Source organism: Haliotis cracherodii, unplaced genomic scaffold, assembly GCF_022045235.1.
Source record: "Haliotis cracherodii isolate W230 unplaced genomic scaffold, xgHalCrac1.p SCAF_24, whole genome shotgun sequence".
NCBI classification, from domain to species: domain Eukaryota; kingdom Metazoa; phylum Mollusca; class Gastropoda; order Lepetellida; family Haliotidae; genus Haliotis; species Haliotis cracherodii.
Window position 1 is genome coordinate 3,428,482 of NW_027266280.1, and position 26,328 is coordinate 3,454,809.

General features: G+C 39.8%; 1 protein-coding gene across 1 annotated transcript in view; it reads left to right on the forward strand.

Annotated features, from left to right (window-relative positions):
- The first annotated feature begins 17,272 nt into the window (after positions 1 to 17,272).
- LOC139472167 (uncharacterized) overlaps positions 17,273 to 26,328 on the forward strand; it is an 82,465-nt gene continuing 73,409 nt past the window's right edge. Inside the window, 5 exon segments of the mRNA XM_071254544.1 lie at positions 17,273 to 17,310; positions 20,417 to 20,497; positions 21,183 to 21,394; positions 22,726 to 22,872; positions 23,039 to 23,056. Of these exon segments, the coding sequence (XP_071110645.1) occupies positions 17,273 to 17,310; positions 20,417 to 20,497; positions 21,183 to 21,394; positions 22,726 to 22,872; positions 23,039 to 23,056 (496 nt within the window).

Here is a 26,328-nt window from a genome sequence, read left to right on the forward strand (position 1 = left end):
TACCACCCCACACCATGACACCTCAACCGCCGAATGGATGACCCTCTCGAATACACGCCGGCGCCAAACGTTCCCCTCTGCGTCGATAAACTCGTTCTCTGCCGTCATTTCGAAACAAGTTAAACCGACTTTCATCAGTAAACAGCACTCGACGCCAATTTCTCACTTGCCAGCGTCGAACATGCCTCGTCCCTCGCAGTCTCAGGCGTCGAAGTCGTCGTAGTACTGTACGTTGGCTAATGGGATATCCCAACGCTGTTGCTGCCGTCGCCGTTACGAATCTCTTTCGCAGGTGAATGAGTCGTATCTGACCGCTTCCAGTGGTGTTGTCACACGGGGTCGTCCGGTTCCAGGCCTGTCCTGTGTCTTCTCTATCTGCCTGTACCTTGAATCAGCCTGGCTACTGTCAACCAAACCTTCAGGCAATTTGGACCTGTGTTGCCCCCATTTCTGTCATACCGATGGCTCTCTTTCTCTGCTCCTGTGACAGTCGTGGCATTTCTTTTGTGTGCTTTCATCACGTGTGGTTATACCCTGCAGACGAACGCATTTATACAGCTAACATGCACGTGCAGTTTTGTCAATATTGTCGTCGAAATTGCACCTTAAAAAAGGAAAGTTTTGCACAGTATTTCTTTTGTTTGTTTGTTGTTTAACTCCACACTAAGCAATATTCCAGGTATATCGTCGCGATGGAGGTTTATCAATAACCACGTCTAGACCAGACAGTCGAGTGACTTACATTATGAGCATCGATTTACGCAACTTGACATGCATCAACCATGTCAGCAATCCTGACCACCCGATCCAGTTAGTCGCCTCTGACAACATGGATGGGTCGCTGAAGACCGGTTCTAACACATACACGGGTGACGGAAGACATTAAACATCCCTAACCCCAACAGAAATTACGTATTGTGACGCTTACACAAGGCAGCTTATAAAAGCATGTTGCATAACGCCGCACTCAGGAATATTCAAGTGTTTCGCATCATGAGTATCGATCTACGCAATTGGGATACGATGGCATGCCTCAACCAAGCCAACGGACCAGACCACTCGATCCCGTCAGTTGCCTCATACGACAAGCATAGTCGCTTTTAAGGCAAGCATTGGATGGGGAAGAAAAACAAGAAACATGTATGGAAATATGTATTTCAACGGAGATTTACATGAGATTATTTCGAGATTTTCTGAGCATACTTTGTTTATATTAGTTCTTAATGTTTTCATAGACACACTGTACTTGCATGTGATAGAAAGAAACACGTATTTACATCGAACGAAGTAAACCTATTAAGTAGCATCAATAATATTTCAGTCATATTCATATTCATAATTAATTAACAGTAGCCTACATATCAGATGAAATTACATATCTTGGTAAAAGTAACAATATCCAAAGAATTACAATACACATGACAGAAGTATGTATTTTTAATACATATCCACAAATGTTGATCGGGACCAGTTTTTAGATCGTCAGAAATCAGATGCCCGTATGAAAAGGTAAACATAGCTTTCAGATTTGCTGTTTTTCTAAAAGAATCCCTTGCGATTACAAAGATACATGTAGGATACTTATATGTTTGCAGATATGCATAAAAATACTTAATTCAAAGTCTCGACTTATAATCCACCTAGGTTTCGTGGACATTTGCTAAATTTAATCAAGTTAAATGTTTTCTGCCTGAGGTTCCAATTTTGTTAGCAGAAGATGTCAAATGAACATTGTGATTTTTAAAATCACTTGTTTTAATTTTTGTAGGTAAGGGTTTGTTTAAGGTGTATCCCGACATTCACTCTAAAATCTTATCCAATGATTTAACTGCCTTGATTATATCAATGTATACGTATTAATCGACGGATACACATATCAGTGGACACATTTCACATGTGCCCAGTCGACCTGACTTTGTACCCGTACTTATATATCATATCACATGTCTATTTCTCAGTGTACAAATTTCCTCTAACATATGTAAATGTTTTTGTTTTCTGGAAAAATGTGCCGAACTATGAGTGTCTAGGTCTGGGAGGAGTAGGCATGGGACAGTAACTGACAGGACGCCCAGGTGTTTGTATGGCATTCTAAATAGCTGCAGTTACGTGCAAGGTAACAAGTGCAGCTCTGCCCAACATTCAGTATACACTCTTTACTAATGTTCTCCTGTTGATATTGAGAAATTGGGGGTGACTTTGAACGTCCTTGATGTCATCTATATTTGTAAATCAATAGGGAGACATATTGCACACACTTCTAATGTGCACGTCCTGCCCTCAAATCACGTTTTACTCATAGAATGCATTTATGTGACTAACCAATGATTTGAACCAATCATCCTTGAGGATAATATTGACGATGTCTATATATACCATGACTGATATGAAGTGATCTGAATGGCAAGCGAGACAACTAGAGGTAAGTCTGCAACTTGGGTTAAGGATGGCTTCTTTACTTGTCACAGAAATAATTATGGTATGCTTATTTTTATATATTGACACACTTTTACAAAGCGTATTTGAACTTTGTGATATTCGGCAAATTACGTTGAGTGAGTTGGGTCTAACGCCGCTTTTAACAATATTCCAGTTATATCACGGCGTGTCAGATTAATGTGGGAGGAAAGCCCGAAGTGATGCAGATCTCAGACGTTTGCCACTTTTGTGAACCCACAATCACGGGTATGGTGCTGACAAACCTAGAAACATAACCGGGGCGAACCGGGGTTCACTTTGCTCTATGTATTAGGCAGGAGATATCAAACACAACAATGTCGTTCGGGTTCGAATCGTATTCCATGTGTTCCGCCTACAACAATCTTTGCCGGATGCTTGAAGACATAACGATATTTCATGTATGTCCATCCGCGAAAGCACAAAAGTTAATGTGAAGATCGCGCCTCATTAACATGCCAACTTTGACGTTAGATAAGTAGACAGGGACCAAAATCTTGGAATGTTACTTGTTGGTTTTAAGGTGACCACTTTCTTGTGCATGTCACGACCATGGAAGATCCTCCATGCCTATGCTTTGTTGATGGAATGGTCCGCAGTTTCTTGACCGGAACCCGAGTGGGATGATCACTCGGGCGACGCATGCACTGACGCCAACGATCACTTCCATGACCTTTCGTCCTTGAGGAATGGAGGAACATCCCTGCTGCCCGCATAACTTGCATGCCTCAGTGCCTTGCCGTTTACACGCAAGCCTTTGTGCAATGATGGTCACATTAGATCCTGAGCTCTTGATCTTGTGGTGGTGGTGCTGTAACCTCCATCATGGTGCTGAAGTGGTCATCCCAGGGAATCTCCTGGGCACTCATTTTGTAAGACAGTCATCATTCTTTGTCAAGCAATACTTTCTATAATCGATTTCTTGGCATTCATTCCAAGTGAAAGTTGACTGGGCGTATTCATTGTGCATCAGTATGGTAGATATTGCTAGTGATTCACACATCTCTGCTATTAAATAATAACTTTGATCAGAGTCTCCTACATACCGCGACGGCCTGGGTCGTTGGGAATATCAATCACTGAATCGGATGATCCAACAACTCGTGATTGAGTATGTCAGCCATATGATAACAAGAATACATTTTGCCTTAGAATGTATGAAATCTGTCGAAGATAGACAGTATAGATTATCCCAGATTTGCATTGAAAACTTCTACGAAAGCATCAATCAGATAATGGCTTTATATACTTTGAATGATTTGGTTTTCAATACTTCCTATGTTGACAATTATTACCCACGCTAAGTCAACTTCCTTTGAGTCCATGCAGGAAGCAAAGGTACTGTAAGTCCCCATGGTCCCTATTATGGTGATCCGCCTTCAGTGACCGACCATCTCTAGCCCATTTCATATTTTGTTGTTAACTAATCATTTCTGCTTTTAAATATTCTCTATTAGTTTAAAATCGAATCTGTGATATTCTAGTAATTGTACTGTTCATCGTTGACAGCTTTCTATTTAGTCTAAATATATTTTATATTAATGTCGTCACGATGTAGCTGAAATACTGCTGATGTGACGTTAAATATTCTCACTCATTCAACTTCCTTTGAGGAAACGTTATCTAACAATCTCAGTTACTAAATAAACACGAAACGTTTACTTTGAACAGAGTTTCAAAATGTATCAATTAAACCAATTTAATTCAAGACAAAATCATTAATGAAGGCCTTAATTAAAACGTTTCATGAGAGAAGATGCTCTAAAATATACTCACACGCAAATGACGTCCCCTGGGCACGCCAGAAACCTATGATTGTGGGTTCGAATCCCGGTTCGCCCCAATTATGTTTCAAGGTTTGTCAGCACCATACCAGTGCTCGTGGGTTTCACCGAAGTGGTAAACGTCTGAGACCTGCATCTCTTCGGTCTTCCCTCCCACATTAAGCTGACACGCCTCGCTATAATTGGAATTCTGTTCAAAGCGGCGTTAAACCCCACTCACTCACTCATTCACTCACTCACTCACTCACACTCAAAGGAAACGCAACTGGTTTTAAGCAAATAGGTAACAAACATAGAACCATAAATTGATACGGGTTTTAGCATGTGGTGAAGCCTGATGGTGTTATCAATATTTCTGGTTGCATAAAAAACGAATCGCCAAAACGCACCATTTCAATGAAAACGTGGGTATCATGCACCCATTTCTCGCGAAATCGAAAATGCACGAACTGTAGTGGATATAAAACTGTGGCCGATTCTTGGACCTACCACTCCTTGGTCAACAATGCCACGCCTAACTCAAATTCAGAGAAACCAGGCTATCGGACGCTTTGAAGCTGGAGAGTCTGTCCAAGATGTTGCCCGTCATTTCAACGTTAACATAATCATAATTTACCGTCTCCTGCGTCGATACAATGCTACACAGACCACCGATGACCTTCCTCGGAGCGGAATGCGAGTCTTGGATCCATGTGCTGTCTGAATGTTGGTCAAGGTCGGGGACACGGCGTCACTGCTCAGCGGTATATCGACCAAGTGATCAGACCCAACGTTGTTCCATTTTTTTGCACAACATCAACAACACATTTTCCAGCAGGACAACGCTCGTCCCCATGTTGCCAGAGCTACCGTGGCCTTTCTGCAACAACACAACATCCGTGTTCTACCGTGGCCAGCCCTCAGCCCTGATCTGAACCCCATCGAACACTTGTGGGATGAGGTTCAAAGGCGTCTGCACAATGTGCGCCCAGTCCCTACAACTGCCGATGAACTACGCACAGCTACTCTGGATGTGTGCAGGAGGATCCCTAGGGCCTTCACAAATCATCTGATCCACTCAATGTATTAGTATATCTTGTCTTTACTGTTGAAAATACATAACATGTATACTGCATACTCGACTCGCGTTTCTTTTGCGTGTGAGTATATTTCCGATTCTTCGACATCAGGCTTAAACTACTCCCCCTATTCTATATCCGATTCTTCGATATCAGGCTCAAACTACTCCCCCTATTCTATATCCGATTCTAAAGTATTCGGCTCAAACTACACCCCCTATTCTATATCCGTTTCTAAAGTATCCTGCTCAAACTACTCCTCCTCTTCTACATCCAGTCCTTGAGTATAAGGCTCAAACTACTCCCCCTATTCTATGTCAGATTCTTGAGTATCAGGCTCAAACTACCACCCCTGTTCTATATCGGATTCTTGAGTATCAAGCTCAAACGACTCCCCCTATTCTATATCCGATTCTTGAGCATCAGGCTTTAACTACTCCACCTATTCTACATCCGATCCTTGAGTATGAAAGACAATTTACTCCCCCTATTTTATGTCCGACTCTTGAGTATCAGGCTCAAACTACTCCCCCTATTTTATATCCGATTCTAAAGTATCAGGCTCAAACTACTCCTCCTCTTCTATATCCAATCCTTTAATATCAGGTACAAACTACTCCCCCTGTTCTATATCCGATTGTAGAGCATAGACTCGAACCATTTCTCCTATTCTATATCCGATTCTTTGATATCAGGCTCAAACTACTCCCCCTATCTATATCCGATTTTTTAGTATCAGGCTCAAACTACTTTCTCTATTGTATATCCTGTTCTTGAGTATTAGACTCACACTACTCCACAATTCTATATCCGATTCATCAATATCAGACTCATACTGCTCCCCCTATTCTATATCCGATTCTTGAGTATCAGGCTCAAAGTACTCCCCCTATTCTTTATCCGATTCTTTGATATCAGGCTCAAACTACTCCCTCTATTCTATATCGGATTCTTGAATATTAGACTCACACTACTCCCCCTGTTCTATATCCGATTCTTTGATATCAGGCTCAAACTACTCCCCCTGTTCTACATCCGCATCTAGAGTTTTAGACCCACACTACTCCCCCTATTCTATATCCGATTCTTGAGTATCAGGCTCAAATTACTCCACCTATTCTATATCCAATTCGTGTGAATCAAGCTCAAACTACCACCCCTGTTCTGTATCCGATTATTCGATATCAGGCTCAAACTACTCCCCCTGTTCTATATCCGATTCTTGAGTATCAGACTCAAACTACTCCCCCTGTTCTATATCCGATTCGGGGCGGTCGGGAAGCCTAGTGGTTAAAGCGTTGGGTCGTCACGCCGAAGACCCGGGTTCGATTCCCGACATGGGTACAATCTGTGAAGCCCATTTCTGGTGTCCCCCGCCATGATATTGCTGGAATATTGCTAAAAGCGGCGTAAAACCACACTCACTCACTCACTCACTCACTATATCCGATTTTTGATTATGAGGCTCAAATTACTCCCCTGTTCTATATCCGATTCTTGAGTATCAGACTCACACTACTCCCCCTATTCTATATCCGATTATTCGATATCAGGCTCAAACTTCTCCCCCTGTTCTATATCCGATTTTTGAATATCAGGCTCAAACTACTCCCCCTGTTCTATATCCGATTCGGGGCGGTCGGGTAGCCTAGTGGTTAAAGCGTTGGGTCGTCACGCCGAAGACCCGGGTTCGATTCCCGACATGGGTACAATGTGTGAAGCCCATTTCTGGTGTCCCCCCGTTGTGTTCTACGGGATACAGGAGTCAAGTTAGGAAGATTATGACACTTCTAACGAAGCTGTGATCACAACACTCAATAGCCACGTGAAGGAGAAGACCTGCAAGAAGGAAGACATTTTAAGGGCGCCTCGCATTGGACCAAAACGATCGTATGGTCAAGATAGCCCACGCCCATTAAAAGATAAGTTTTCCTTTACAGAGGACAAATATTAGCTCTTCAGTCACGAAAAAATCTACAAAATGCAAACATTGGTATTGCCAATGATATCACGAAGCATACTTCAAAAATAGAACGCTATTCACCAAGCCTTTGGAACAGGATCAAGCGAGAGGTCGGGAAACTAGGCAGCGACGTCAACAGACATCTACACAACAGGACACCTATGCAGAAAGGACAACACGGAAAACAGCTTCACGGGAAGGGGACAACAGTGACAGGACTCAATTTAGCCATAGAGATTCTAAGAGTGCTTCACGGTCGAGCACTTAGAGAAGTTGAGGGTGTGGCCCATATCCTTTCTCAACTAATAACACTGATGATTATATATATAATAAGCCTGGATCTGGTAACAATGGTGATAAGTGTTGCTCAATTTTGTCATGGAACACTGAAGGTCTTCGTAAGAAGTTAGAGGACAATGAATTCATTGAATATATTAGAAGCTATGATATTGTTATTTTACTAGAAACTTTCCTTGATAAAACTGTTGATGCTCCTGAACTAAATGATTATGATATTTACTTTGCCAAAGCTCATAACATTGCAGATTACGGTAGACTGTCAGGTGGGGTATATGTGTAAGTGAAGAAAGCTTTATCTTCTTATTGCGTTTAATACCCCTTGTCTATTGATGATGCTATTTGCATAAAATTATCTTAATGCCTATTCGGTTGTGATAAAGATGTTCCTTTATTTGGAATGTACATACCGCCATATGGATCAAACTACTATGATACCTCAGAAAAAAGAACACGTTTTGAAAAACTGGAACAGTGGTTGATTGAATATTGATCTGAACTGTTAGATTTTCACGTACTGATATGTGGTGATTTAAATGTACGTACTGGTAATAACAATAATCCCCCTGAGCAGTGTAATTATGAGATAACAAGTGTATTCCCCGAGGAGGAACCTGTGCATGTCGGGGAGAGATCTTCAAAGGATACATTTATGAATAGATTAGGTAAAATGTTGTTAGATTTTTGCTTCGCATTCAACATGTATGTCTTAAATGGGAGGTTCAAGGGGGATGAGCAGGGTGAATTTACTTATGTATCTGAGCAAGGTTTCGTGTTGTTGATTATTTTATTGCCTCTCCTGCTCTTTTTGAATATTTCACTCGCTTCACAGTCGAACAGAGGCTAGATTCAAAACATATGCCCTTGTTGCTATATTTTAACAGGCCACTCATTAATACTGTAGAAGTAGATGATTCAACAGAATGTAGATCATCCAAATACCAGTGGAATGTGGATAATGTCAATACATTTGTTGAAAACCTTAAATCGATCTATTTTGCAACTTCTGGTGATCTCATGGCTAGCGTTAATGTCAACATCAATTCAGCTCTTAGTATGTTTGTTTCCACTTTGCTAGATGCTGCAAGTTGTATGAAACAAAAAGTTTACCCCAAAAATGTTAGAAATGGATTTTACAGTTATGAGTGTAGGATAGCTAAGCGTAAAGCTAAGAAATATCTAAGACTATTTCGGAGATATAAATCAAACTTATTCAAAATACAATACTGTACTTTGAGGAATAGATAAAAATGTGTCTGACGAAAGTCAAAATTTTAATTTAAGACAAAGAATGCGAAGGCGTTGACAGCAGTTATATCCAATCAAAAACAGTTTTGGAAAATTCTCTGAGGTATATCTAAGCCGTGTAGTAAACAAAATTATGTAAGCAGTTGTGCTTGGTTTAACCATTTTAGCAATGTGTTCAATGCTGATATCTTATGTGATCAGAATGTCTCCTCATCGAACGTAGACAGCGTAGTAAATCTAGAACCCAACTGTGCTAATGTGGTAAGCAATGTGGAAGAGCATATATTGGACTCCACTATAACAGCTGAAGAGATACATAATGATATATCTCATTTGAAAGATGGCAAAGCTTCAGGTATAGATGATGTGGTAATTGAAATGTTAAAAGTCTCTGAAAATGTGGCCATGTCCTTTCTGAATGTGTTATTTAATAGAATATTTGAGTCTGGTGTTTTTCCTGATGTTTGGTCAAAAGCTATTATCATTCCTGTTCATAAAAAAGGAGAGAAAACTAAGTAATCCTGTTAACTATCGTGGAATTTCACTGCTCAGTGTTATAGGTAAAGTTTACACGTCTGTTTTAAGTAAACGAATAACTATATGGGCAAACATCAAAAACAGAATACCAGAAACACAGGCCGGTTTCAGAAAGGGTTATGCAACCACTGACCACATATTTACTCTGTTTGCTATTATTCAGAAATGTTTATGTAAAAAGAAATCAAAACTTTCTGCGGCATTTGTAGATTTTAGAAAGGCTTTTGATTTTGTTAACCGTGATTAGTTGTGGAATCTCTGAATGTCTTATGGTATAAGTAGTAAAATGTTAAAAGCTTTAAGAAGTTTACATAAAAGTGTTAAAGCGTGTAAAATGTGATCTAGGTTTCACAGATTATTTTGACTGCCCTACTGGTCTACGACAAGGATGTATTTTGAGTCCATTACTGTTTTCACTTTTCATACGCGAATTATCAAATGAAGTTATTTCTAATGGAAAGCATGGTGTACAGTTATTCCCTGATTTAATAGAGATACTGTTATTGTTGTTTGCCGACGATGTTATTTTAACATCAGATAGCGTTACGGGGCTACAGAATCAGTTGAATATTCTAGAAACCCACACAGAAAAATGGAATTTGACGGTAAATCTGGAAAAAAAGTTGTTGTATTCAGACGAGGTGGGGTTCTTTCAAAAAAGGATATATGGTATTATAGGGGGAAAAAGGTTGAGGTAGTGTCAAGCTACAAATATCTTGGTTTACCTTTTTATTCATCAGTAATAGTATATCTGATCTGGCACTAAGAGTAAAAAGAGCTCTGGTCGAATTGATTGCAACTTTAAGTAAAATTGATCTTATTTCAAAGTCAGTGTTCTTTAAGATATTTGATTCCCAAATACAACCTATACTTTTATATGGCTCTGAAGTGTGGAGATTTCAGCAATATGACACATTAGCCTGTAAGACATTCCTGCAAGTAGGACAACAAACCCCAAATGCTATAATCTACGGGGAAACGGGTCGCTTTCCATTGAACATCAACTCCTATGTTAGAACACTATAGTTGTGGCTTAAATTAATACATATGAATGAAGACAGATGGCCAAAAAAGGCTTATGATATGTTATTGTATTTAGATAACTGTGGACGCCATACATGGGCTTCTAACATTCGTTTACTTCTTTTTTTCTCACGGCTTTGGTTTTGTATGGATATCGTAAACATTTGGGAACCAGTTTTCATTTCTACGACTTTTAAAGGATACTTGTATAAACATGTTTTACCAAAACTGGAGACCAGTCTGAAACTCTAGTTCAAGATATCATTTATATAAGTTTAACAGTCTTTTATAACCTGAAAAATATCTTTCAGTTTTGTGTGAAAGAAAATTTAGAAACATAATTGTAAGTTTAGAGCAGTTATTTTTAAATTGAAAAATAATGAAGGCAGATATCTGTCAATAGAAAAGTCTCTTCGAATATGTCTAGTCTGTAATAATGGTATAGAGGATGAATTTCATGTTTTACTCATTTGTTCATGTTATAATGATCTCAGAAAAGAATACTTACCGGCAAAACTTTGCCGATATCCTAGCTTGAACCATTTCAGATCTATTATGTGTAATAACAATGAAGTAGTCTTAAATAGTGTATCACGTTTCCTATATTACGCTTATGCAAAAAGAACAAGTACTAAAAAGTCAATTATGACATAAGTCATGTGTCACATTACTTAAGCGTTGCTTCTGTGAACAATTGGTATATTGTGAACTGTAACTGTATATGGGCCCGAGGCCTTCATGCAAATAAAAGTTCTTCTTCTTCTTCTTCTACTCCCCCTATTCTATATCCGTTTCTTGAGTATCAGACTCAAACTACTCCCCCTATTGAATATCCGATCCTTGAGTATCAGGCTCAAACTACTCCCCCTATTCAATATCAAATTATTTAGTATCAGGCTCAAACTACTCCCCCTATTCTATATCCGATCCTTGAGTATCAGGCTCAAATTACTCCCCTATTCTATATCCTATTCTTTGATATGAGGCTCAAACTACTCTTCCAATTCTATATCTAATTCTTTGAGTATCAGGCTCAAACTACTACCCCTATTCAATATCAAATTATTTAATATCAGGCTCAAATTACTCCCCCAATTCTATATCCTATTCTTTGATATGAAACTAACCCCCCCCCCCCCCCTCCCCATTCTGTATCAAATACTTTGATATCAGGCTCAAACTACTCCCCCTATTATATATCCGATTCTTGTGTATCAGAATTAAACTACTCCCACTATTGTATATCCTATTCGGGGGCACGGGTGGCCCAGTCGTCTAAGGCGCCGCGATTCGCTGTGCAGAGTTGCGTCCCCTGGACACGCCAGAAACCTATAATTGTTGGTTCGAATTCCGGTTTACCCCGATTATGTTTCTAGGTTTGTCAGCACCATACCCGTGCTCGTGGGTTTCACCATAGTGGTAAACGTCTAAGACCTGCATCACCTCCCACATTAAGCTGACACGCTGTGATATAACTGGAATAATGTTAAAAGCGGCGTTAAACCCATCTCACTCACTCACTCACTCACTCAGTATATCCTTTGATATCAGGCTCAAACTACTCCCCCTATTCTATATCCGATCCTTGAGTATCAGGCTCAAACTACTCCCCCTATTCAATATCAAATTCTTTGATGTCAAGTTAAAACTACTCCCCCAATTCTATATCAAATACTTTGATATCAGGCTCAAAATACCCCCCCCCCCCCCCTCCCTCCTATTCTATATCAAATACTCAGGCTCAAACGTCTCCCCCTATTCTGTATCAAATTCTTTAATATCAGGCTCAAACTACTCCCCCTGTTCTATATCCGATTCTTCGATAACAGGCTCAAACTACTCCCCCTATTCTATATCCGATCCTTGAGTATCAGGCTCAAACTACTCCTCCTCTTCTGTATCAAATTCTTTGATATCAGGCTCAAACTATGCCCACCCACCCCCTTTTCTACATCTATTGACATCAGGCTCAAACTAGGTTCTTTATATAAATAGTTTGAAGTATTTTTGTTTGTAAGTCTCCTAAATTCTGATCTTTTTCAAGAGGGTTGAACAAATGGTAAGCGTGTAGCACCTGCAATTCACAAATTTCCTTGAGTTAATAAAGTAAGTGTTTGTTTTTGCCTGGCACGGTAGAGCAGTATTCCTGTCATACGGTGGCGGCCTGTAAACAATCGAGCGTTGATCAGACAATCCAGTGACAGCGCATTTACTACTTTTGTTGAAATCAATAAAGACGATATGCTAATATGGAAGTGAAATGAATTATTTACGTCTACTGTGTTCAAGAGCAGAGTGCAGTTTTTTATAAGTAAAGAGAAACATTCATGAAATATATTCGTTTTGCAACCCAGAGGGGGCCAGTTTTAATACCCCGGCCCAAACAATTCTCTTGTAGATGAATGAGCATAATTGATTATTGCTTCTGACCGTAAACCTGCTTCTGAATGTGAAACAGATATTAAACCACAGACTGATGACAAACCATGTTTCGTAATGGGTGAAATCTCTACAAATCGTAAATTCATCAAACTGTTCCACGAGTTCGCAACTGTTCGCAACCAAACACATGTTGACTTATGCAACAAGAAGCAATTCTAAATGTGTTCCATTATCCGGTACGAAACGAAAGAACGAAAAGAACCATGTCAGCGAGTCTTACCAACCGATCCCGTTTGTCGCCTTTTACGACAAGCATAGTCACCTTTTACGGCAAGCATGGGTTGCTGAAGACCTATTCTACCCCGGAATCTTCACGGGTGTACCGGATAGGACGAGATGGTAGTCTGACTGTTAACCTTTTATCCCCTGTCAAGACAGCTTGGGTTGTATACTCGCCAAGGAGCTGAGAATACAAATCCGTGTGCACACGGATCCATTGACCAGCTCTTTGTGATTTCTAAAATGTAAATCAACACCAAATCTCCTGTGACAAGTTCACCGAGTGATTAAAATAATTATGAACAGAAATTGGTGAAAAACGAAAGAAACACGAGCGGATGGTAAGAGTCTTCAACATAAGAAACAAGAACTTACACTATGGCAATCTCACTCTTGCTAACAGTAAAGGTGGTATGCCAGTATATAATTAAGAGAAGAACAGATAACGACACTATATAGATAACATAATATAATGATTTACTGACCAGTTTGTGAAAATCTGTCACGATGTGGTATAATCCAAGAAATAGTCAGCCGTAAACGTACAGTTCAGATTCTAGTAACTTCTAATGTCTCACGCGCCTTGCACAAGGCGTTCAAGAAATATGTTGGTATCCGCCAAGCACAAAATCGCTACATTTGACGCGGGGACGTCGTTAAATGCCCGTACTATATTCATAGGGCGTAACGGCGACAGAGCTCGCAATGCATAATCCATTGTCATGTACCCACGAGTGAATGCCACTTATACGAGCTCAAGGCAAATTCACTGAAAGATCCCGTTAGACGACGTTAATAAAATAACAAGAGAAACTTTTTTTGCTTTGTCGGTTGATAAGACATGGTATTTCAATTACCTTCCAACCATACTAGGTAAAAAAACGTTTTGAATACGCCTGACGCCTGTTGACAAAGATGTGAATAAATCAACGGATGTATTGAATCTGTGGCCTTTCTTCTGTGCCCACCCGTAAATGCAATCCATACAGATTGAATGCCGGCCTTTCTGCTGTTGATCTGTATGTATATTGTGACATAATCGTGCATCCAGCCTTAACATAGGTGAAAGAAACTGTACAGGACAGGACCACATACATTTATGCTGGCCGTGTGAACAGGTCCCAATTGTCCGTGTAAGTGTTAGTGAGCTTTAAGAAGTGAATCACATTCTTCCCCTCTGGAGTTCTATAAAAAATAACCCTGTTGGGAGTTCTATACATTTTGCACCGCCGTCAATTTTTGGGTGTGTGTCTATATATATATATATATATATATATATATATATATATATATATATATATATATATATATATATATATATATATATATATAAACATTGTATTTAGCCTTGTCGAGCTAAATACATAGTGTTTATTCCTAATACAGGATATTTACCTTCCCGAAACACACAAGCGTGATAACCTCTTTATCATATAATGTCATTCTTTAATTCTGTGCTTCAAAATCGCTTTCCCTCTCTCAAAACATTACCGAAACATTGCGAGTTTTCCTGGAATGCACGCATTAATATTTATTACGTCACAGGCTAAGTGAAGTGTCAGCCGGACAGTGACAGTAGCCAATATAGTTCCAACTGAAATCTGTTTCTTATACAGTGTCGAAGCAACATATACGCAAAACAACAATTGTTTTTAATTGCCTTTCGCGGCAATCCATCGGTCTGTCCGCTAGAGTAACTGTCCTTTGTCAAAGGGAAGCTACTCTAAACCTAGTCTATAAGACGTCACGACCACGGTCAGACGTTGATAGTCGGTCTTTCCTATCATAACGTTAAGAAGTGTAGTCAGATGTATACACAGCGACAAAACGAAACAATTCATACATAGTTCGGCCAAATCCAACTCTTTTAATTTGTGGAGAAGGTTTCAAGCCGCAGAGGTCTACAAGCACAGATATGGCTACTGATCCCGCTTGGCTAGACCTCGTGCCCTCACAAAGTTGCCATAACATATAAAATGCCTTCGCTATGTCACAGTTAGACACTGATTTTCAGTATATTAGACTGTTCTTTTGATAATGATAGCAATTATCTCTGTAGTTTATCCAGATTCCCGATGGTTAATTCTGACTCGATCGCCGAATGACAAGGGCGACGCCATGTTTGTTTATAAACAGTGAAAGTAGTCCCTACTTGACCTTTGATATTTGCATCTCTATCCGCATATGACCCCAACGGATATCGTTTTTATCCGTTGGCTTTATCCTGCCAAGAAACCTACCCATTATATGATAAAGTAACTTTCTTTTATCTTTCTCAATGCATCATTGGGATACACCGACAAGAGGGGTCCCTTATTTGTTGTCGGTGGACCCTCATTCTCCCTCTTAAGGTGTCACCTGTCTGTCCAATTTATTCGGCCTTGCAGCAAGCACATTGTATGACTTCAGTCAAGGTTTTTGAAGCACAATTCATATTTTTTACGGACATAGAAAGTTTTTCCGTCTTTGAATGTAAAAGAACAACATTGTAAAACATGAGGGCAAATACCACAAATTGGTCGGTTACACGTTTCGTACTGTTTTACATTCTTGTTTTCCATTTGAGAAAGAAGCCCTAGTAAGAATCTGTTTCAGATTTTGGCTCTTTCTTTGACTTTTAATAAGTTTATTTTGTGATATTTTTCGCTTTAGTTCTTTACTTATTTAAGGGACACAGTGTTTCCCGAACACTTCCAAATATTTCCGGGTTTGGGGGAAACTCTCGTTAGGTTTATCTTAAGGTTTTAAAAGATCATAACGGTTTTGTGATTTAGCCTTGTTTATTGCGTCTTCCACTATTTTTCTATGGTAGTTTCTTTCTAATAGTGACTACCTCAGTTCATCGAGTCTATGTTGATACTATCGAGCAGATTTTACTTGCTAATGAGTAAGTAACACTTTTTTGTATGACGGGGGTGACAGGAATTGTAATTGAGGTATTGTTTGGAATCGGTTGGTTTGTAAATTAATATACATCTGTTTGAATGTTATTGTTTGAAATTGTAACCATTACATCCAGAAACGATAGATTGTTATTGCTCTAAAGTAAAGATTAAACTTGGAAGGAGTGTCTGTAAAATATCTATCAAACACTGGAGATCGTTCTCATTCCGATTCCACAGAACAAAACAATCATCAAAAAATCTTTTCCATTTATTTTGAAATCCCTGTCCAAATTCAATGCCGAATCTTCCTTTCCATTTTTCAGTACAGTTTTTCCTGTACCAAGTACAAAGGTTGAATAATGATGATATATAAACTGACGTCAAAAAAAGAAAATTTACCGGAGTTTGAAATCACTCTTGCTCAAAAACAACAAAACATACATGCATGAAGTAAAGTGTATTGAGAAGATCAATATATCAACATATTCAACATTGAAAATGACAATCATATCGCGACCGAGAATGAAGTCAGAGCGCCCCCCCCCCAAGTTGGGTGTGGTACAAAACTCGAGCTTTCAGAATCATGGACAATAGGCAGAGTACATAAACAATCGTTCACGTTCAATAACAAGTCATTAGTAGCGTGTGTGACCACCAAATGACCTCAATACACGCAAAGCCTCTTCAAAGCACAGAAAAAGTCAGTCGTCTGATGAGGTCACGTGGGATTCGACGCCATTCTTCTTGGAGGGCCAAGATCAGATCTTGCCGGTTGGCTGGAGAGTGTGGTCGTTGTCGGTGTTCTATGGGGGACATGTCGGGTGAGCGTGCAGGCCACGGGAGATCGTTGACGTTGTTGTCTGCGAGGAAGTTAGTGACAATTCTGGTTGTATGGGCTCCAGCGTTGTCATGCTGATAAATGACACCACGTGGCTGCTGTTGGAGAAATGGTAGGACAACTGGACGAAGAATGTTATCCATGTAACGCTGAGCTGTCAAGTTTCAACGATGACCAGCGGTGTCCTCTCCTGTCCACAGATCCCTCCCCACACCAAGACACTCCCTCCACCATATGGTACGACCTCCAGCTCGCAACACGCCGCTGTTCGTTCAGCCCTTAAACACGTTGTCTTCCATCAGCCCTAAACATAGGGAATCGACTTTCGTCAGTGAAGACGACCCTCTGCCAGTCACGTCGTTGCCAACGTCATACAGTCCGGGCCCATCTCAATCGCAGACGACGATGTTGCTCTGTCAATAGCTGTCCTCTGCATAGTCTAAAATCCCTGATTCCATGAGCCCTGAGTCTCCTGGCCACTGTCTGTCGACTAACCCTGTGACCTAAGGCATTTGTCGCCGATGACGTCACTGTCAGGAAGCGATTTCGGAGGTGCAAGGTATGCAAGTACCAGTCATCATGGGGCGTTGTCACCCTGGGTCTGCCTGTTCTTGGCCTGTCAACCGTCCGCCCTGTCTGTCTGTAAAGTTGCATCAAGTTGGTTACGGCAACACAGGAGCAGCCGAAGTTTCGTGCAATATGGGCGTGGGTGGTTCCCATCTGTACAATACCCAAGGCTCGTTCACGTTGTTCGAATGTGAGTGGCATTTCTTTTGTGTTTTTTTTATCACTGTGGATGTCTGACTTGCCGTTGCAATCGTTTAAAACCCTTAACCGCACGTGCATTTGCAGTTGTCCGTGGTGCACGTGTTTTTCACATTTTCGCGTGTTTTCTCGCAAACATGTTACAGACGATTAACATTTTCTGCATACACTATTGTTGTATTTAGGTTAGGTGTTTAAGATAGTCTTCATCGAAAAAAACCCTTATACTTTGTCTGAAATTTATATTTTCGGTTGGTAGAGTTTCTTTTGGACGTCAGTTTATAACATCATCATTATATATATAACATCATCACTCATGGTTTCTAAGATACAAACAGAAGTTTTAGATCAGAACATTCAGCTTTTATTCTCAAGCCGTCAATATTCCATGTACAGATTCCAGTTCTTTTGCCCAATTCGTCTGCTTGTCCATCCCTAGCTGAAACACTGGGTTAAGATTGATACTCTGTGTTATGAGACGTTGTTGATGTTGCAACTATCATGTTGTTTAAAGTACCTGATTAATCGATACAATTTGTAGAAGTTCCAACAAAACTGATCTAGGAATGTTAAGCAAGCATTTTTCTGAAATACTTTCATTCAAGAAGTATTAGAAAAATATAACACCATATCTGTAAACACCATCTAAGTTTGCAATTAATGTTTTCGGCTTCATACTATGTTTAGTGGTAGACATGCAGAGGACATTTCAAACTGTGACAGTTACAGAAAAGATGTCCGATGCTTTTCCTTATTTTGACTTGTTCAATATGTTCCCTAGTGTTTTTTTCAGGTGAACAATTGACTTGTCTTTGCATGTGTTTGTGACGAATGCCACATCATCTCATCTTATCTTTTCGCGAACACCTGGTATCATTCCTATTTTATAGCGATTCATAGGCACATGGTCATGATATAGTAGGAATCGTACAATTGTGATATCTTACGAATATGTAAAGGATTGTGTCGCGTTTCACTGTGATATTATGGTAGCTGCTGGCATAGCCTTGCTGTTTCAAAGTTTTAAAGCATTGGACAGCTGTTTTCGCAACCGGAAGAGATGTAATTAAACCAGACGGACGTGTAATTAAGGTAGCTTAAGGGATAGGACTTTCTGTTTTAAAGTTGCATTGATGTATTGCATTTAGTACGTGTGAGGTAGACCCTCACCTGACGGGAGGCTGTCCATGCCTTTCTCTTTGCTAAGTCTGATCGTCGTGGAAATTCGTGGAAGTGCACTCCAGGATTGTTAACTGAATTTGAACTGCACCCGAATGTTGTAACTTCCCGAGTGATCGCGCACGCACAATGAGAACATTCATACGGACGACTCGCTGGTATGACGTCACGACCGAAGAGTGCCGCGCGCAGCCGTGAAAATGTGCATGCGGGATGACTGATTCGGTACTTGACTATATAGAGACAAAACACTCTCCATATCCAATTGAAATCTCTGCATTAAGAGACGATTGTACGATTCCGACTATATCATGAGCATGTGCTCTTGAATCACTATCAAATAGTAATGATACCAGTTTTTCGCGAAAAGGTGATCGCATCCTGCCCCACCGGTGGCACCAGTAATAAACACTTGCAAAGGCATGTCAAATATTAAGATGAAAGACCCGGGAAGATACGTTACAAGTCAAAATAGGGAATTGCATCAGACATCATTTTTATCACTGATGCGTCAAATTTAGAAATGTCCTGCACATGTCTACAACAGAACTTTTAGACAGCTTTACTGTGGCCTTGAATGTTGTACTCTTGATAAAACAACTTCTGAGCAAGAGTCGTATCACGCCTATTTGAAATCTTGGTAGAAAGAGCATGCTCGATTGTTTATCAAAAGTTGTGATATGTAAACACCCAAGGCTGGAACTACTGGAATATTGCTTGACATGAAGGGAAAGTTGACTATTGGAAAGTTGAAGTCATCCCTCTTTTCATACAGTCCTGTGGAGAGTGTTTTGTCACTCTGAATCTTTATACATAGAATATGAAACAGATGAGGCGATCACACTGGTCTCCCTTATTTCTAGTTCAGGTGGGTAAATCAGTGGAAGGGAATTGGTTATTTGATTGTTATTGAACGATATCAGATCATCCATATACCTGAATCTTAAGTGAAACATCTTGGCCAGATTACCTTGTTTTGACTTTGCCAATACGAACAGAAATTCCGATTCATAAGCATAAAGAAGCGGATCCGCAAGATGGGGAGCACACAATTGGTGCCCATGGGGATACCTAATTCGAAGAAACTAAAGACACAATATGCTACAATGACTTTATTTTTGAGGAAATCGGGCGGTCGGGTAGCCTAGTGGTTAAAGGGTCCGCTCGTCACGCCGAAGACCTGGGTTCGATTCCCGACATGGGTACAATGTGTGAAGCCCATTTCTGGTGTCCCCCGCCGTTATATTGCCGAAATATTGCTAAAAGCGGCGTGAAACCGTACTCACTCACTCTGAGGAAATCATAATATTTATTTCACAAACATAACACACTGGACACAGACATGAGGAAATATAACTTTTTTCCGGAACCTTTAATCCCTTTGATGTATACTCTCCGTTGCTTTTGCTAATCATTATTAGATGTATATAACTATGTACTTTGCGGTCTTACGTGGCATCCCAGAAGTGGACGTAAAACTCCAAATGATGATGATGATGATGTAACTTCACTTTTGCTAGATACAGTATATGGATCTATACAGGAACGCCGCATCGCAACTGAAAAAAGAAGTTGTCATCCATAAAATATTTTCGCTCTACTGTTACTTATCAGGTTTAAAAATTCAGTCAAACAGTTCAAAACGAAATGTAATATGCCAACAAAGTGTGATCTCCTCCTGCCCTGGTTGTTGCACCCAATAATACATATTTTACTTTCAGTGTCCGAGAAGCCATCATGTTATTTCTTGTCCTGTTCTGTGTGCTGCACGTGGTCCGTATTTGCAACTCTCAAGGTAAGACGTAAAAACTTGTGATTATCAGAAATCATTTCCAGATTTTGGATTAAATCCATAAGTAATATTTACTGGCATAGCCCCATGATCTGAGATAATATGCATTCTTCATTGATTATCACAACTGCAATCGCAAGGACTGTGACGTTGACATATAGAGCCAATGTTGCAATTTAGTATACGTTTATGATAGTATAAATAATGAGTGTAGAAATTTGGAAAAAACCTTTCATCCGTTTTGTCAAAATGAGGTTTTAAATATGTATTACAAAGCCCTTTCCATATTTATGAGCGATATCTGCTGAAGGATATCCCACAATATAACAAATGATGTAAACACTTAGTGCATGAGTAGGGTTTTACGCCGCTTTTAGCAATATTCCAACAATATCACGGCGGGGGGACACCAGAAATGGGCTTCACACATTGTACCCATGTGGGGAATGGAACCCGGGCCTTCGGTGTGACGAGCGAACGCGTTAACCACTAGGTTTTCTCAACGCCCCCCGTTGTAAACAAATATATGTTCATATTCTTTCTTTGAGGGCTATTAAGGTGTTTTCTTACTTCAAATTAACAACTCACAAACATGACTGACAACCCATGTCGCTTCACACAAACTCTTCGCTATCACTAAAGTTTGTTCACGTTTCATTTTTTTTAAACAGACGGTTAATGACATGCATATTAAGCATTACTTCAATTTCAGATCCATGTGCAGATGCAATTGAAATCCCAGATATTGACAAGAGAGACATACAATACCAACGTTCCAGTGGCGAGAATATTATCAGCGACAGATTCTTGAAAAAAGGGTGGTATAAACCGCGAAATGGTGCTGAACTGGCCGGAGAAGCTCCAGGGATCCAACGTTGTGGAACAGTTTATCCAATATATAGAACAAGTAAGTTTTGATATAAAAGTGATTATTTTGGTTAAGAATCCGGTAGAACCGTATTTGTTTGGCGACCACCATAACAATGATATCTGACGAAAAGAATAACAAATGGTTCCTGATTGAAAGGAATTTAGTTTCCTTGATTTCAGGTTTTGAGAAAAATCAGAAAAACATCTTTTCATGTAATATGTATCTGGTTATCTAAATTTATATCCTTCAATGTTTATGGGAGCTATCATAGGCTTCTCCGTGATTGGATTCTCAACTATAATCTTTAAATAGTCATTATTAATTTAGCAAATGTATTTATTGAGTCATAAATATATTTGTCCATTTAATCATCTTGAAATAGCACTAGTATATCCTGTTTTAGTACAATAACCCATTACAAAAAAAAATTCAGTTAAAATATATATTCAAATATACTAGATAATGTTGCAGTTGTAGTGTAATCTGTCACATTTAATGTTTTTTTGTAACCTAAAATTATAAATTTTCCAACAAAAGTGTCAAAACTCTTCGATATTGATAAAAAATACGATTCCTATTGTATCCTTAATATGTGTTTGTGTGTCAATACTAAATAATGAACACAACGGGTCTTAGCGAAAAGGTGAGCGTATTCTGCCCCACCGATGGCACCCGTTAGTAACACATGCACACACTTGTCAACTGATCACCTGAAAAGACAACAACATGGGAATATATACGTCAAAATATGGAATTGTATCGAACATCAATCAATGTGGTCACTAATGTTTCAAATTTGGACATGTCATGAACACATGTACAGTATCCGTGATACTGCCAAATGGAACACTTGAAGTCTTGCTATCCTTTATCCGTTTTGGAGGTTCAATGCAGAACCCCTGCATTTTATCAACGTATTAGTCCGTATTACATGGCTCGGGCGACCCGTGAAAATCCGTTGTAGAATAGGTCTTCAGCAACCCATGCTTGTCTTTAAAGGCAACTATGCTTGTCGTAAAAGGCGGCTAACGGGATCGGGTGGTCAGACTTGCTGACTTGGTTAATGCATTTCATCGATCAAATTGCGAAGCTCATGATGTCAATCACTGTAATTTAACACACAAACAATATGTAATAGGCTTGTATGGTGTAATTGTACCCCAAAACCTACATTAATGTTTGATACAATCCGGTTCTGTATATTGGTACTGCCCTGTGTGTTATAAGGGACTACAAATACATCATTATATATATGAGGTCAAAATCCATTGATATATGAATTAACAAGCTAACATGTCAGTGTTTGTGGATGTGTTAAGTCAGATATGAGCGGCCTCATTTCATAGCTGAATTTATCACTGTTTTAGAAAAGGACGGCACCACATCTACTCTGTGCATTCAAACGCCGAGGGACGTTTGCTACAGACCCTTCCAAATTCGAACACACGTGTGTAATGGTCAGGAGGTTTATGAGCTTATAACATCAACTCTTCACTATAGTGGATATTGCTTTGGTGAGTTATTTGTTTCATACTAAATGTAACACACTGCAATTATTACTTCACGGTAACGCATTCAGAAAGGCGTCATTGCCCACCATGGTCTTTAAAGACAATTATCAAAACAGAAAACAGGGCCTACAGTATATTCCATTAATATAATTCGTTTCGTTTTTAAAAGCGCCGGCGCCAGCTGCACGTGAGTATTCATACTGAGGCATTACAAATGACTTGCTTGAACTTGGTTTAGATATGTTACATTTGTCTATAGGTTTATATGTCAAGAACATCGACAATTTAGAAAACGCAATATGTTTTCATGACAAACAATACCAGAGTTGAAGAGTGAAGAGTTGATGTATCGAAATTTCGGTTACCTCGAAGTCAAATTTTGGTCCCTGCGTATTCACTTTTTATTCATTTTTTTCGAGTGTGTCGAACTTCGGATATCTCGAAGTATCTGCAACTTCGACACAACGGTGTTTGTATATGAATTGGTGTTTATGAATGCATGAATGAACGTACATGCGCACGCTCGCATAGCATTCCTTAGCATGCATTCCAACTTACATGCTTTTACCTGAGCGCTGTTAACGTTGTTCCTAGTAACATCATGATTAGCTCTACTATATATATTCATGAGAGGGGGTGTAGCCATGTAGTTACGCCGAAGGGCAGGGTTCCATTTCCCACACAAGTAAAATGTGTGAGGCCCATTTCTGGTCTCAGCCTCTGGGATATTGCTCGAAAAGTGCTGCATAATATATTCGTCCAAATGTGTTATATGTAATGGATATTTACAATTTTCCCATATAATACACTACCAAACATAGGTTTGGGGACATCGAAGGAAGTAAAATCTATTCGAAATTATATCTTAAATGAAACTATGATACATTATATCCTACATGTCACATTTTTAGAAATGCATCATAGAGCTGCCTTGCAAGCCTTGTAGATATAACATTACATCGCTAGATGTCAGATGCTGCTTTTTAAATGGCTAGATTATAAAGGCAAAACATGCGCAATCCAGGGACCCTACCTGCTCTTATTGGCGCTGATGTTTTAGCAGTAGCCAGACAGACAGACAGTTTATTCAGTAAGAAGGCCATAGGCCCATAATACAGACAATGATTGATTGCATGAACTACGCATGCCAAGGAAGTAGTCGATTTAAGTTTCTCTTAGCCGTTGGATTTTATATAGATATAAACATGTGTTATATACAACATCAAAGTTTTCTGATGAAATAATTTCAGTAAAAGATGTTACAGTTTGAAACTTGGTATACTGTTTAAGATGCATATTTATTAGGGCTGAATAACGCTCAAATACAAGCAAAACATTAAATTCATCTTCAATAAAAGATATACCATTCTCTGTACAATATATCAGTAACTGTTAACCATGAAATCTATATTTCGTTTGTCGGTAGCGTCAAAAATAATGTCTGTTAAGAAATAACCAACGAGTAGGTGTTGTTTATCGTACAGTAAAACACTGCATACCAGAGTGGTTTATTCTCCCTGAAGTGTTTTATTGTACGATAAACAACTACCACGAGTCGTTTATTTCTTAGATGAGATATCAACATTATGAACAGCCTCTTTAAGGATGATGATAAAATGTACAAGCTTCAATTTTTTTAAAGATTATTTTGATAATGATGACTCCATCAATCAAATCCGACCTCTGCAATGTCGGACACGTCCATGTTATGCACAGGTCTCCTCATTTTCCTCAAAGTCTCCCTCACGTCGGTTACCTGTACCTTTTCTCCCAATTACGACTGTCATATATGTCCCGCATTTGGGTGCGATCGTTCGGTCCTCCGCGTTTATCTGCTACATCTATGGGAAACAACTCACCAGACACCCCGTCTCAAAAGTAACGTCGTCTTATTTGCCACGTCATCAAGTTGCGAGAGTATGTTCGAATCTCCAGATATGACGTCATGACAGAACAATGTTTTATCGTGAAATACAAATACACTTCATTCTTCATTGTTCTTTGCGATTTATCGCTGAGCTATCTTACATAGTATTATAAACAACTGATGTTCATTTGGATGTCAACCAACAAATATATACTACAGAAAAATACAGTAATTTATGATTAGAATGAAGCTATAGTTGAGGTGTACATTTACCATGGCGTTGCATCTGAACGCAGCATCTAGTCACAATGAAAACATGCATGAACAGTACACGAGGCACGTGCACACAGGAGCAAATGTATTTGCGCTAAAAGGTGGGGTGAAATGGGGTTTAACGTCGCTTCCGAAATTATTGCGCTTAAATAGTGACGTACATGCACGTGTGTGTGTGTGTGTGTTTGTGTGTTTGTGTGTGTGTTTGTGTGTGTTTGTGTGTGTGTGTCTGCCTGTTCTAGTCCGAACTGCCGATTTATAGTGCTAGTACACAGAGATACCATGCCGCAGTTTAACATGAATACCCCACTCAGACACAGTATACTGACTCACAGCCAACCAGTACACGCTTTAGCCCCTTAATGCCGAGCGCCAGACAGAGTAACAGCAAGTACCATCTGACCTCTTTTAGCATGACGCGGCCGGGTATCGACCCCCGGACTTTCGTTCTCCGGCGGACACTCGACCACTCTACCACTAGAACACGGAGGCGGTCAACATCAACCATTACAAACCGGCTCTATACAAGCCGCCTGAACGCAAGGCGTCCTGTTAAGGGTGTGACCCTGACAGTCTACCACAGGCGGCATGTATTGGGGAGGGCTAGGCAACACCAAGTACAGACTGTGCGACAATGATTTTACAGCATGTTTATAGACAAAACAATGTTTTCACAGATGGCAGATAACGTTTGCGACGTAGAGCCGAGCGGTATTCCATGAAAGCATTTTTTGACCATGATCGCTAGGGGGGCAATGATGTCATGGTGTGGGACGGTTTCACGCATGACAGGCGAACTGATTTGGTTACTGTGAACTGACATTTCACTGGCCAGCGACGTGTTGACAAACGTTTGCGTCCTGTCGTTGTTTCATTTGCTCGAATTTTTAACTGGAAGATGACAATGCCAGAAATCGTCATGCCCAGGTCGTCATCGATTATCTCCGACGAACATTGGACAAGACCGCTAAATCCCCTGAATGTCCCCAACAGAGCATCTGTGGGATGTTCTTCGGAGGAGAGTTTACGCCCAGCGTCAGGTGGGATGTCGGTCATTACTGAGGGCTACAATATCCAAATTAATCAACAGGTGTTATGCATGTATGTCCCAACGTGTTGGACACACCAGATATGGGTCTCCACGCCCGAAATTATTCTTACAGACATGTATCGTCATTACACCTTCGCTATCACTTCACTAGCGCCAGTTTATTTGTCGGAAGTACATATCACCATTGTATTTACACCTTTTCTCGTGTTTGAGACTATAATTTTCTAAATATGAGTTGTTTCATTAATGATATACTTATGCGTGTTAC